This window comes from Antennarius striatus, chromosome 8 (assembly GCF_040054535.1).
Source record: "Antennarius striatus isolate MH-2024 chromosome 8, ASM4005453v1, whole genome shotgun sequence".
NCBI lineage: Eukaryota > Metazoa > Chordata > Actinopteri > Lophiiformes > Antennariidae > Antennarius > Antennarius striatus.
Genome location: NC_090783.1, coordinates 16,552,392 through 16,567,076, shown reverse-complemented (window position 1 = coordinate 16,567,076; position 14,685 = coordinate 16,552,392). Strand labels below are relative to the sequence as shown.

The window sequence follows — 14,685 nt, the reverse complement described above, 5'->3', positions numbered from 1 at the left end:
CACATGAATGAAAATGACATTATTTTTAAAAGTTGGATTAGAATATTAAACTGAAATTACAACTGTAGTTAAATATAACCAAAATTAAGCTGATGTGTTGTGTGTGTTGTTTTACGAAGTGTGGTGAGAAGGTGATGAAGTTCAAAATGACATTTGGGGTCCCCAGAGTTTATCTTGCTGAATCCAACTCTGACTGATGGTGAATGAAGATGAAATAAATCAGTGCAGCAAAGACTAATGGAACTGTCCGACAACGCTAAACAAAAACTATATCCACGGTCTATCCAGCTATTGTGTTATGTCTAAGTCCTCCAGCCTGAGTGGATTGTTGGTACCAATAAGAAATGGTCCGAAACACCTCAGGCAGTGTACCACAACCAGTGGGATTGGGTGGATTGTGTATGTGTCGCAGTAGAGTTTATAGTACACCTTCTTTGTCCTGAATCACACCATAAAGAGACTGTCCTCTGGCTTCCTTGCTGTTTTCAATTACATTATTGACATTGTTGATCTGGCTGGTAAATTTGTACTTTCTAATCAACAGTAGACAGATGACAACATCTGGACCTCATAATTGCAAGAGGACATTTTTGGGAATGTGTGATTGGGGGCAAATGCCATGTGGACCAAGTGTACATCATGCACCATCATCAACTAGTGTTTTCTTAAATGTGTTTTCTTTGTGAGTTTTTTTCCATAAGGGTTTTGGTAAGCATGCAAACACAAATGTGTCTATTTTGTCTGGAGGCAATATGGTTTCATATCTACCCTGTTGCCTTATGAATAAAAAACTTTACTGCAGCGTTTGAGCCAAGACTCTTCAGCTGATCGGAGCCAGACAAGCGCTTGAGGTTTGATGTGTTGCAACTCATGAAGAAAAAGCAGCACAACAACAACACATGCAGAGTTGTGCACATGCAACGAAGACCAAGAGCTGTGCAAATGGCTGGTGCAGGCCCAAAATAAATTAAGGTGCAAAAAACATACACTTGTTTGGCCCGTAAATACGACCCAAACGAGCTCCGTGCCAGACGATGGCCAGACGACAGACTGTTTACACCAATGGAGGGAGTAAAAACTGCTCAGCAATGACCCAATGGGAGGCTGTCACTGGACTGGGGCCACTTGCGGTCATGGCATGTAGTAGTAGTAATGTGGACCTGGCAGGCAGTGAATGCACAGGGTGGCTGCGGGGGTGGCAGTGCCCCAGCCAACCCGTGGTAAAGCAGTGGTTAACCAGTCTAGGTCACCTACACTTCCTCTGGCCTCTTCACTGGGAGGAAAAACAGTCTAGTCAAAATAATGGTGTCATTTTGGCTTCTTACGTTTGAGCAAGGGGAGACAAATTTAGAGACAGCAAAGCAAAGGGAGGGGTCTAAAACAAATTAAGAAACAACTGAACAAAATATCTGTTCTGTATTTTTTCACCCTCTCTTAGCTCTTAAATAAGCACCTTAAATGGCGCAGCACCAGTGAAGCCAGTAAATTCGGAGGCATCAGCCTATGCAAGCAATTATATCGGGGCCTTTCCTTCCGCTTTGCTCCCTTCAGGTTTTACCCGCAGTACCATCTTTTGCTCTGCCCCTGGGGCTTCGCTCTGTTGCTGGGATTAACCTTGATTCTGCTTTAAACATGCCCCTCATGAGTTGATGAGAAAAACACTGCATGTGTGTTTAAGATGCATGTCCATGTCGTACTTTCTGAACCAGCCTCACATACCTCTGTGAAAGATATGAGCGTAAAGATATTTACCACCTTGCTGCTGCGGCATCTGTTGAGGACTCAATCATCAGAATTCCAAATCCTGATCTCCTGTACTCACACACTAAAGAAAGCGCTCAACGCACACTTTTCTACATAGTTGCCTTTGCAACCCACCAACAATTCTTAATATAACTGATCCCATTCTTGTACCTAATCAAAGTCAAAGTCAAGTCAAGTCAAAGTCAAATTGTAACTCAACATCTGGCTTATTGACTTAGCGTAACATGAAAACGTGGAAACAGAACAAAACAGTTGGGTGCAAAATGTTTCTGTTTGAAGAACTATTCTGTAGTTTAATGAACATCACAGTAAAGGACGTTTCTATCAGAGCTGGATAGCTACTTTCATTCCTTTGTTTCTCTCTTCATCTGAAAACTGTAGTTTACTTGATTGAAGAAAGATGAAGGATATATAATACCACACCTTCCTTTAGGCTTCCCACAAACAAACACACACCACCGTACTACAACAGCTATGCTACCATGTGAATTCCAACAAGGAGATATGCGTGGTATCCTTCAATACTACAGGTTTATGCTTTGTTCCAATGTCAATATCTATGGCTGCTGAGTCCATTTTCAATCTGTGGGTGCATTCTTCATGCCAATATCTCCTTTGTCGCATCCGCTACTCCTGCAGCACCTGTTCTTTTGCTAAGCAGGCAAGCACTCACCGCTCTGTGTGTGTGTGTGTGTGTGTGTGTGTGTGTGTGTGTGTGTGTGTGTGTGTGTGTGTGTGTGTGTGTGTGTGTGTGTGTGTGTGTGTCTGTTTTGTGCCACTGGGTTAGCTCTTGCAATGAATCTGCAATTTGGGCTCAATCAGTGTGAGATTAGCTTGTTATTGTTTTGTAATTTAGCCACGTAGCATTGCCTGCAGTCAGGCAATGAGGAGACACGCTAACCAAAGTAGAGAATCTAGGCAGGCCGGCTAAAAAAAGCATTCAGATTACTTTAATATCATCATCAAACCGATCAGACGATTTAGAATCTGGCATATTCGCTGTGCTTTACAGTCACACTGCACAACCTCAGCCACATAACCAATGGAGAATTTGAAAAGCAAATGCTTAGCCCAATTTTTTTACAAACTTTTTTTGGAGGGGGTTTTTGTGACTAAGCCCAACAACTCCAAACCTCAGACAAAGTAAAGATGCTCTTTTTCTTCTCAGACAGTCGATGAGTTCCCATCATCATACTGCCGCGGGACTAGAAGGTGTCTGGATAGGACTGCGCTGTGATTAGCTTTCAGACGAAAACCACTCGGGATGACAGCCAACTGGGGGAATGGCAGAGGTAGCACACACAGGATTTGGTTTGCAGCTTCCCTCAAACTAACAATTTAAATAAACACTTGAGTATCTGGTTTTGTTTTGTTTTTTTTGCATTTATTGCTTCTGTGCTTTGACAACAATTACACACCAATAGCACAAAGACATTCTCCTCAATGCAAAACGTATCAATGGAAAAACTTATCTAACTGCTTGGCTATTGACATCTTGTGTTATTTGCACTTCAACAGCAAAATAGAGGAAATTCAAAGACACAGTCATCACTGAAAGGATGAATGTTTTTTCACTTCCTCCTGAGTTTCATCAGATTTGAAAAGAACAAACACATTTGCCATTGTTATCTTTATAGAGAGAACTATTCATATGTCACATGTGTCAAGAGCGGCGGCTGACGTGATTCAGTCTAGCTTATTTTATGTAGCACAGATGTCACATGATGCACAATGTCTGCGAGAGGCACATGAATCAATAATAATTGTATTTCCATGTGTGATCTATTCCATGTTTCCATTATAACCACAAACGTCCCTAAAATTATCTGCAGTCTTTGAGAATGATTTGAAGGGCCTTTCTTTTAATTTTTCTTTATTTTTGGCGTTTATTTTATGTGTGATCCACTGGTGACTTCAGGATGTGTCCAAACTACTCGTGCCTCACAGATGATCCATCCAAACAAAGCCAATGTTCTGGACATCCCATCACCGCTGGACTGACGCAGCTGCAGGGAAGGAATCGAACTGCTTCATTTCTTGTACAATGCTGGGAATACAGATGATCCCTTTGGCAAGTGTTGGTGAATTCACAGCAGTGTTTATTCACATGCACTCTCCTTTTTAAACAAAACCATGTGATTTGCCTTCATCCTCACATTTACACATGTACTATGTAAGCACAAGCATTTCTAAAATACAGTAATCCCTCACGCATGTGACTTCACCTCTTTACAGATTTTTAGTAGGTAGTCACGTGATACCGTACGTGCATTCTATTGGTTGACGGTATCCGGGAGTGCTCTACGTGATTCTCGGGATGTAGAGACACAAAAGTGCTTTAAACAGTCAATCAGAGGGTGGGAAAAAGTAATATAGATAGAAGGTGGTTTAATATCAATATGGGGAGGATTTATAAATGTTTAAATTACCGTAAATAATAAGAGAAATAGTTTGTCGCTATACCGCTGAATTCGTTATTCACATGTGGTTCCTGGAACGCATTAACCGCAAGTAACGAGGGTGCACTGTACATCAAATGAGTAGCACTGCCGCACTTCTTTCCACACATCCTACAAATCATCCTATTCATTCATCTTTCATCTATACATTAATTCACCTCATCCATGTCACTATATGACCATCCGTCTACCCTCATTTTGTGTTGCGTAGTCCTGGAACAAGCTCAGGAGCCTCAGTTTAACCAGGAATGTCAGGCTCTCTGAGTAAACACCACCCAATTACTTTAACAATGCTTAATAGGATATTGTGGCTTCTTTCTAAACTCAAAACAGACCTGCAGCCACCCTAAAATAGATATGAGTGGAAATCCACAGGACGGTTCCCTGTCACTCATTACCCAATAACCTAGGAGGCTGGCTCCCCCCTTAATAGAGCTCGGAGCCTGACACCCACTTACTCTGGTCTCCTATGACGTATAGAGCCACCAGCTCATCGCAAGTCACCGCACTGAAGTGGTAAGACGAGAAACAACAAAAACAATTCCTCGCCTTTTCACTTTGTGGATTGTGGCTCGCACCCTCTAAAAATATCACCAAGAAAAACTGAGGGGGAGGCCAACATTGTGGTTGAGACATTTATTAGTGAATCATCCACTCCCTGCACACTCCAAAAAACATTTTCTTTTTCGAGGTGGAAAACAAATGGAATGAGTACAATGTGGTGAAGTAGTGATGCTGTTGTTATAATGTATTTCTAGGTTATACTGTTCATCACTATTTAAGCCCAGTAATAAAAATGCTTTGAAAATTAATAGTGTACAATTCAGTAAATCATGTATCTGGCCACACACACAAAAATCACTCACTTTCCGAAAGTTAGGTAGTTTGTTTTACAGTACTGCATGTACTTGTACACTATGTTGTAAACCCACAATCAAATCAAAGTGTACAAACCTGACATCCGGAAAACCATATAGAACAGCAAATGCCGACGAGGCAAAGCAAACGAGAGCCACATCCTGTGGCTAACAGGAAATACTGGTTAAATGACGGGTTTTATAGATGAAGGGGTGCTTGGCTTGCACTTCATACTCTTTAAATGGATTGTTTCCATAAATGTATATCCATCTGTGTCTGAAAATAATTGTAAATGTTAAAAACATGCTGACTGTATACGAAGCAACTATGTAAATATGAGCAATAAACCCTTTTATTGGAAAACGAACAACCCTTCTGTTTAAGTACATCATGTTTTTTCTCATCCTGAGAAGCCCTTCTTCATATAAAGCATCTGATGTGGCTGAGCTTGCCATAGAGGTACATTTCAGGCTGCAGGCTGCTTTGGATTTATTTTATCAAGCTTGTTTACATGTTTCCTTTAAATGGCCCTGTGTCGACCGGCCATGTATGTAATTTTTGGTTATTATACTATTGGCTCCTTCAGACAGCTTTGGGTCTTATAAATGGATTCCTGAGAATGCATAAGTGAATTTGCCCCACAATAAGAACCAAATTTAAACATTTTTATCTCCCATGCCACCGGCATAAAAAAAAAATAGCACTGGACGGATTAGTGCCAGACAGACAAGGGCCATTTAACTTGTACCAGACATAGCTAAATACACTCTCCACTGTCCATGAAAACAGGCAGTTAAAAGCGTGATTTAACTGGGCTGTATGGCCTACAAGATAGAATTTTGAGTGTAAACAATTCGATAATGGAGGAGAAATCACTTTCCTCTAGTTTAAATCTCATCCAGCCATCTATAAAAAGGATTAGCCGGTGGTTTTTAAGAGACTTGGTGAATTTAAACGAGAAAATGACATCTTGTCTTTTCCAGAGGGATACCACCACAAGCAAATGGTTGCCATTTGAAAGAATGTTACATAATGTTAATTTCTTTCTTGACTGAAGGTTCTAGCAATTTCAGACACATAGTTATTTTTCTTGAGTTGGATACCAAGTTTTTAAGAATGCATATTGTCAAGGGATAAAAACTTTCACAACCCAATTCTGTATGAGCACACTGAAGATAATTTATATCCTTTTACAGAATGATTTTGTTTCATGATATCCAAAAGACTGATTTGAAGTATTTTATATAGATTAATTAAAAGGGGTCCCACTGTATTTCAAAATGTACATGTAATGGAAAATGTACGTACAGTAATTTAAATTCTTACCTTCAATGTTTAAGTTTAAAAAAAAAAATACAACCACACAAAGTCAATTCTTATGTTTTCTTGTCTTGGCTTTGTTCTGAAAAATTAATTTTCAATATACTGTATCTTAAATATGCATTAGCATATTGCACAAACACGGCCCCTACCTGTGTGGGGTGGGGTCGTGGGGGGGGGGGGTCTTAGTGTTTACTCACAGTCTAAATCATGCAGGTCTGGTGAAATACATCCTGTTCCTCAGGCATGAACATGTGTCCCATAGGATAGAAACGGATACGTAAACCAACCATGATATGTACATATAAAATATCTATGAATCAACAATTAACTCTACTCTTGGGCAGGGCTGGGCGATGGCGTAAGTCATGTGGTATGTTTGTGGGTTCTGTTTTTATCTCCAAGTCTGCGCTGGTTCTGTGTGGTCATTTATTATGCTGGTCACTAGTACATGTGGTTTAAGTACATGTACATAAACTCTTTACAAGGGCTTCGGATAATACTGTCATTCATGAGTAGGAGGTGAAATGCTATTTTTACAAAAAACAAAAAGGTCAACTCAGTTTAGATCATTTTTGTGCAAGACAAATGGCATAAAGTAGAGAACAGATAGTTTTCCCATTTGTGCATCTGAGTCTGACATTTTCATTCAACCTTTACTACTGTAATTTACATGAGGTCAGTTTTACTCATTATAAGCACAGCAATGTGAAGACAGGTGTACATTTGAGTGCTTCCTGTAAAAGACCCTATGATGTCATCTGATGATGTCATGAGTTGTACTGGCTTCCAACCTGGAAGTGCAATCTTTAAAAGACGTAGGCGCTTACCAGACAGTGGGGGTCCCATGAATGATATGAAGTTGCATTCTGGGAAATGTAGGATCCAAACCCAAATGTAAAATTTTCTTAAGTTTGAGCTTTCATCTTTAATAGGATTTATTTTTTCCATCTTCTGCTTCTTCTGCTGTTGCAGATCGCGGGGTAGCTGGAGCCAATCCCAGTGGACTTTGGGCATGAGGCAGGGTACACTCCAGTGCACCGTGGAGCAGCAGGAAGGATTTATGTTACTTACTGTATATTATCATACATAAAAAGACAGGAAACAGAGCTGGAGGTAGCAGAGATGAAGATGCTGAGGTTCTCTTTGGGAGTGACCAGGAAGGATAGGATCAGGAATGAGTACATCAGAGGGACAGCACATGTTAGAGGTTTTGGAGATAAAGTCAGAGAGGCCAGACTGAGATGGTTTGGACATGTCCAGAGGAGAGATAGTGAATATATTGGTAGAAGGATGCTGAGTTTTGAACTGCCAGGCAGGAGGCCTAGAGGAAGACCAAAGAAGAGGTTTATGGATGTAGTGAAAGAGGACATGAAGGTAGTTGGTGTGAGAGAAGAGGATGCAGAAGACAGGGTTAGATGGAGGCAACTGATTCACTGTGGCGACCCCCGAAGGGTAAAGAAGAAGACATTATCATATATGATCAAAGTCTGTGTGGCTTTCTTTACCGTGAGGATGTGCAGAGCTGTGTGACACACACACACACACACACACACACACACACACACACACACACACACACACACACACACACATACACACACACACACACACACACACACACACACACACACACACACACACACACACACACACACACACACACACAATTATCAAGAACAAAATTGTGAAAGTGAAACACATAGGCTTTTTTCTTTCATATACAGTATTTTACATCTGGACAAATAAATCATTTGAGTTTGAAATCATTCACACAAGCGACCACACCAGTCAGAGGCCAAATGAGAAGAGGACTATCACGTCTCCTCTCGGTGGGAGCAGACGTTGTTGACTCACTGTAGTCTAGAGGCGCTTAGCCACAGCTATGAACCGTCTGACCAGAGCCCTGGAGCAAGGCTGTGCAGCCTCACACACATCCATTGATGCATGCAACTGTTATACAAACACAGTCAGACACATATACGTGCAGGTACACACACACACACACACACACACACACACACACACACACACACACACACGTTAATGTCTCACTTTTCCTTTGGCTCTGTGGATTTGCTCATGAGTGACAACGCAATCAAGAGCAAAAACCGTACACTTTCTTCAGATGGTCCTTTCCATCAATTCCACCGCTGGTGTCTTCATCCCTGCCTCACCTCCTCAGAAAGAAATCCAACACTTAATTATAATTATCATTAGTGACCCTAGAAAACATCCTTCACTTGTTTTTTGTGAATAATTTGAGATATTTTTTTAATTTTTGCCTCACACTATGCCAACACAATTATCAACCAGCCAGTGAACATATGGAGCCTTTAGCAGCTAAATAATAAGATATTTCCATCAGGAGTTGGTAGAGAACAGAAATATTGGATTTTGACTCAAAGGTGATAAAATGTTAATTTGTTTTTCATGTTTTCATTTTGTGTACGCTGCCTTTCAACTGCAGCAAGCTAGGATAGGCTAAGCAGACCCGTGACCCACATGGTGGATAAGAGGTACGACAATGATTGATGGATGGAGTGTAGCTTTTAAACAAACAGAAAAAGACCATTCCTGCTACACCATTGGGTAACCATTGACTCTCCTTCTTAATATTTATCTGTAGAATTTTAAATTTCCAAAAAAAAAAAGAGCACTTGCTTGAACTACCAAAAGTCACAGGATACATGCTAAAATGTTTGTTCCCTATGGGTTCTGACCCCTGCAGCAACCAGTTACCCACCTCCCCCGGTTAATAATACAACCTCACTAACACCTGTCACCTACATGCACACTCATAACTTTCACACTGACACACTGAATTACACACACACACACACACACACACACACACACACACACACACACACACACACACACACACACACACACACACACACACACACACACACACACACACACACACACACACACACACACACATCCAGAGAGAGCAAAGGCAACCCACATGCACTGATGAGCAGCCACATTTGCGCAGCGACTCGTAGTCAGACAGACAGATAAGCAAATGCGTTACCGGTGTCTCACCTCAAAAACACAAATACACACACAGAGAAAACCGAGACAGGCTTCCATTCACAGTCCTTGCCTTGTTTACTCACGGCCGTCTCTGCTCCACAGCGCTCAACCCCATCATTCCATAGATTCCTGCATCCCAGCACTATTTTATGTGCTATACAGAAACTCTTTGTTCTCTGCCTTAAAGGCAGCAGTTGTAAGGGAATTAGTGAATAATGCTGTGTACTGTAATGAAAGTTGTAATGAAATAAATCAGTGACAGCAAATATTGATACTGTCACTGATTTATCTAGGCTTATGTAAATTGTTTATGAAATGGATTCATCTTATTGATTGTCATGCTATATGTTTCATAGGGCCCAACTGCAGGGACACATAGTTGATGAGAACTAAAATGATTGTCAAAACAGGACAAAAGATTTAACTCCAGAAAGCATTGATCTGGGCAACACTGCCACCTGTAGACCATCAACAATATCTTCATCGGCTCGCTCTTCTAGGCAAAATTGCCTTTTTTGCTATGGTTAATCTTACAAAACAAGCCTAAACAAAAGATTCACTCATGAGTTGTTTGACACAGAAAAGCTGAGAGTGTCTGGCCAAAATGTAATTTCCTGTATTTACTTTATTCTTTTAAACACTTGGCATCCACCCACAGGCAAAAGATAGAGGCCAGGTGAACTACATGAACTCAAAATTGCCTGCTAAGGGTGGATTTGTTTGTGTTGGGTTTCTGCCTTTTGACAGAGGAGATGCTTGTCTGAGATGCAAACCTACAATAAGCAGATATTGATATTACATGCTGATAATGTAGGAGGTCCTTCTGCATAACTAAGCCAATAAATGCCACAGTATGTATAATTATATATATATATATATAAATAATTGCAAATAAAAAAATAAAAATGCCACCAAGCCTTTTTTAAAAAAACTTATGTACTTCAAATACAGACCCATATCAGTTAAATCTTTTGTTCCAAAAACCATTCACTTAAGATGCTGGGAACTTGAATGTAGTGCAGTTTTGTGAATAATGTGTGTGATATAACACAGTTCCAAACAGGTAGTCAAGAATTAAATTATTAGCATGTCTGACTGATGGTACTGGACCAGAAAAGTCATTCATTTTATTTAATTCAAAAAAATAATCAAAAAAATAGACATGTATGAATTTTGAATGAATTATTCAGACCTATTTAGAATTTTCTTAGATTTCATATAAAAACGGAGTTCCTTTTCTATCCAGGGTTGTGCGTGTGTGTGTTTGTGTGTGTTTGCGTGTGTGTGTGTGTTGGTGTATGTGTGTATTTGTCTTTTCTCTTTTTAAACTCTGCATTTCCATTTTTTGCATCAATATTGTCCTTGTAATACAGTACAGTACTGCAAACCTCCGTGCCTCGGCGACAAATAAAGTTTTTTGAATTGAATTAAAGGTTTGCGTAATACGTAACGTGATGACGTCATACACCCGCGCCACACCTGGCTTCTGACATTTCCAATGACAGTCAACACACTGTTTCCGTCTGTTGTTTGCTAACCATTCGTAGAATACGATGCAAAGAGCCACACATGTCGCGTCACACGCCTGGACGAGTCTTGTCGGAGCTGCGATGATTCGTCAGTGTTTAAAATGCAAAGGTGAGCTCTAGCTAACCGACACAGCTCCAGCTAACAGCTAGCAGAAATGTTTGAAATGCTAAAAACACGCATTGTCCGGTACTTGTATAGAGTATATTTATGACGTCTTGTTTCATATATTTTTAAACAAGCGTAGCTGCTGTTGTTTTTGTGGTGGACGTTTAAGTCTGCAGTTTGAAGACAAACTGTCTCCGACCAGCTGTGAAAAACCAAAGTTGTCCAACTTTTGCCTTTTATTTGTTCTGTACTTAATTCAAGACATTCAGATTACTAACGTTATATCCGCCGCAGCGGCTCACGGGGAGCCGGGGTCTATCTCGGCGGCATAGGGCGTGAGGCGGGAGGAAGCCGGAGAACCCGGAGAGAACCCACGCAGACACGGGGAGAGCATGCGAACTCCGCACAGAGCGGGACTCGAACCCGGGTCCGCCGTGTTGACAAGGAAAGGAAAAACACTGCAGCGTTATAGCCCCGTACATGACCATTTAAATGTTTATAAAAATAAAAACTTATCATGACGTCCCATTTTGAACATACAGTCTTGAAGGTTCATTATGAAAACCAAAAGAAAAAAAAAATGGCTTCAATGTCATCATGTTTTTCTTTTATTGCGCTTTAAGTTAACCATACGCCTTACGTCACAGGGCCCCTTCAGATGACGTCACGGGCATACAGTGTGGTCCCGCCCCCACGCGACAGTGAGGAGAAGGAGATGCTGGACAGAATCCTGCGCGTGGATCATGCGGGTGAATACGGGGCTAACCGCATCTATGCCGGACAGATGGCAGTGTTGGGCCGGTCGAGGACGGGACCTCTCATCCAGGTATGGACTAAGCTTTGAAGAAGGATGTGACTCCGTCCACTGCTTGTAAAATTAATTTAAGTATTTTATTTTGTTTTAAGAGTAATTTTCTTTTTTTCTTTCTTGTAAGGAAATGTGGGATCAAGAAAAAAAACATCTTGAGAAATTCAATGAGATTCTGGCTGAGAACCGAGTACGTCCTACAGCACTGTTACCCCTCTGGAACATCGCTGGGTTTGTTTTAGGTTGGTGCGTCACAGATGGCCATGTCATGGGACTGTTTACTCTGAAGATTAGAATAAATGCATTAGTTATAAATAGTTTTTGACAATTGTTGATTTGGATTTTTTTTATTATGCCTTTTAGTTTGGTTTGAGTTTTCATTACAGATTATTTAACACGAATTAAGTTAAAGGTACTATAACATGTAACAGGTGATTATGTTCTAAATGTACTCCAGGTGCCTCCACTGCACTGCTTGGTAAAGAAGGAGCCATGGCCTGCACTGTGGCGGTGGAAGAGAGTATATCCGAACACTACAACAGTCAGATAAGAGCTCTGATGGAGAAGGACCCTGAGAGATACACTGAGCTGTTACAAGTGAGCCAGCCGCTGATTTCTCTTGGTCGCTTTTAGGGCTTTTCCATACAGGCTTAGCCCTCCTGTCTCAGGTTGGCGTGACAGGGATTTGCATCTTAGTGTAACATAAAGAACGTCCTCTCAGAGCCACAGGCATGCTAGTGCTAACTGACTGATTCAGGCTGGGCCGTTCATTTACACGGGTCCAAACGGTTTGTCTTTCTTTGCCATTTTCAGAGTAGATTCTTTAGACCTGCAGCTGGTATGTTTAGTTTTTTATAACACACTGAAATTGTGTAACATTGAAATATAGTATCACATTGAAAAATGGTATCTAACATTAATATTTCATATGTAATGGTTCTTTAAGAAAGGGTTAATACTTTTGTAAGTAGTAAGCAAAACTGAAATATGGGTTTTGCTGGGTATCTGCGTTAATTCAAACGGAAGTTAGGAGTCAAGACTCAGTATTTTGCCCATATTCCTCAAGTACGGATGTGTTATTGCAAAAGAAAATGTTATTGTCTCTAAATTTGGCACATGTTCAATTTTCATCTCCTCAGTAAAGACAGATAAGATAAACACTATTAATCATTTGTCTTTGGCTACATTTTAGCTTTTCTGACCCAGAGGTATGGCCAATCCATAGGGTGTGTCTTTAAAATAGGATTGTGGAAAATGACAAAAAGCAATTATTCTCCATTGTAGAGTTTGAAATAATGCCATCACTCAGTAAAGAATGTTCTTTTTAAAACAGATAATCAAGGAATTTAGAGATGACGAACTGGAGCATCATGACACAGGATTGGAGCAAGATGCTGAAAAAGTGAGTATTTTTTATTTTCCATTCTGTTGAATTGTGTTGCTGTGCTAGATGTCCAGAAGATACTTTATCAAAAGACTCATTCATGTTAAGAACTAAACAGACATGGTTAAGTCATTAATTGTCAGACTTTTTTTTTTTCTGCAGTGTGCGACAGACGTCATTTAAAGGTCTGTGGTATTAATGAGTATGTTTTTCTTCAGGTACCCGGGTACTGGCTACTGAAAAATGCAATACAGCTGGGCTGCAAAGCTGCAATATGTATTTCTGAACGTGTGTAAAATTCTTCTTGAAATTACGACAAATTTTCATCAATGTTTTGATATTTTGTGTCAATTTTTGTAAAAATATAAATATAATAAATTCACTCAGATCTTGATGTCTCTTCTTTTCTTGCAAATGAAACACCTTGTGATGCACCTTGTACATGCAGCCATTTGACTGCTGTGATCAAATGCATAATTTATTCTTTGCATGTATTTGTTTTTGTGTCATGAAAGGTTGTCTACACAAGAGTGACAAATTTAAAAATCAATCTATGAGAAGCGGAATCATTGTCAGAGCAGTTGTAATCAGTACTCCCAGTGTAAATTCTATGTTTTCTTTGCTACCTGTACTTGATAAGACATGCTCAACTTAGCTAAGACAGAATTTTAAGAGATTTTGTTTCGGTCAGTGCAGCACCAGCTGGAGTTGTCGTGTAATCATCACCAAAAGTAAATACCTACAATACATGTAATGAGGACATATTGTTACTGAAGTAGCATGAACACCCACCGTACCCTTCAACAAACTCTTGTTCCACATGTAGTAGTTCATATATCAAGCTGAGCAATGACTTGTCATCCTGGCCTAATGCTAAGCACCCTCACACAGCTGTTCTGGGTACATTAGGTCACCGAGGAAGTGGGATTGACGAGAGGCTTGTCCAGGGGCTCCATTAGGCCTTTCAGCAAGTTGAGTAAGGTGTTCATTTCCCTCCTAGTAAATATCAGTTTGCCCTTACTGTACATTGAGTATTGACTGAAGGGCACTTTAGCCATGGTTTAGCCTTTTCATCCACTAGAGACGTGTTGGTGCTGTGATTTATGATCAGTAGCAGGAGCTGATGAGACTAACCAGTAAATGAAGTCCTTTGATGGTGATTGGATTCCTGGCTGCTGCAGGCAGCAAAATAAAAGTATTGATCCCCTGATAATTCACCATGTTTACATGGGTCTAATATCCTATCTAATCTTCATTACATGCTTACACAGGAAACTGAAATGTTGAGTCTGGCAAACATTATTCTGTTTGACATCAGTTATTGCTGGAGTGTTATCATTGTTGGCAAGTAGCATGAATTTACATCAAAGCACTGCTGTAATACCATTAGCCTTTTAGCTAGAGCGTGCAAAACC

The 14,685-nt window shown here is 40.3% G+C and overlaps 1 protein-coding gene across 3 annotated transcripts; it reads left to right on the top strand.

The window, feature by feature from the left end:
• Window positions 1-10,907: 10,907 nt before the first annotated feature.
• On the top strand, window positions 10,908-13,653 carry coq7 (coenzyme Q7 homolog, ubiquinone (yeast)). Of its 3 annotated transcripts, none has more exons than XM_068322091.1 (6): window positions 10,908-11,081; window positions 11,726-11,904; window positions 12,014-12,128; window positions 12,344-12,483; window positions 13,220-13,288; window positions 13,489-13,653. In XM_068322091.1, the coding sequence occupies exons 1-6, from the start codon at window positions 10,997-10,999 to the stop codon at window positions 13,564-13,566; spliced, it is 666 nt and encodes a 221-aa protein (XP_068178192.1). In that variant the 5' UTR covers window positions 10,908-10,996; the 3' UTR covers window positions 13,567-13,653. The 3 variants fall into 3 exon arrangements, with proteins under 3 accessions (XP_068178192.1, XP_068178195.1, XP_068178193.1); XM_068322094.1 differs by having other exon boundaries at window positions 10,942-11,081; window positions 11,373-11,904; XM_068322092.1 differs by having other exon boundaries at window positions 10,942-11,081; window positions 11,340-11,904.
• The last annotated feature ends 1,032 nt before the right edge of the window (window positions 13,654-14,685 follow it).

Coding starts and splice junctions, on each gene's coding strand:
- coq7 (XM_068322091.1), top strand. CDS start 10,997: ATGCAAAGAGCCACACATGTCGCGTCACACGCCTGGACGAGTCTTGTC. Junction 11,082..11,725: donor TCAGTGTTTAAAATGCAAAG/GTGAGCTCTAGC, acceptor CTTACGTCACAG/GGCCCCTTCAGATGACGTCA. Junction 13,289..13,488: donor TGGAGCAAGATGCTGAAAAA/GTGAGTATTTTT, acceptor GTTTTTCTTCAG/GTACCCGGGTACTGGCTACT.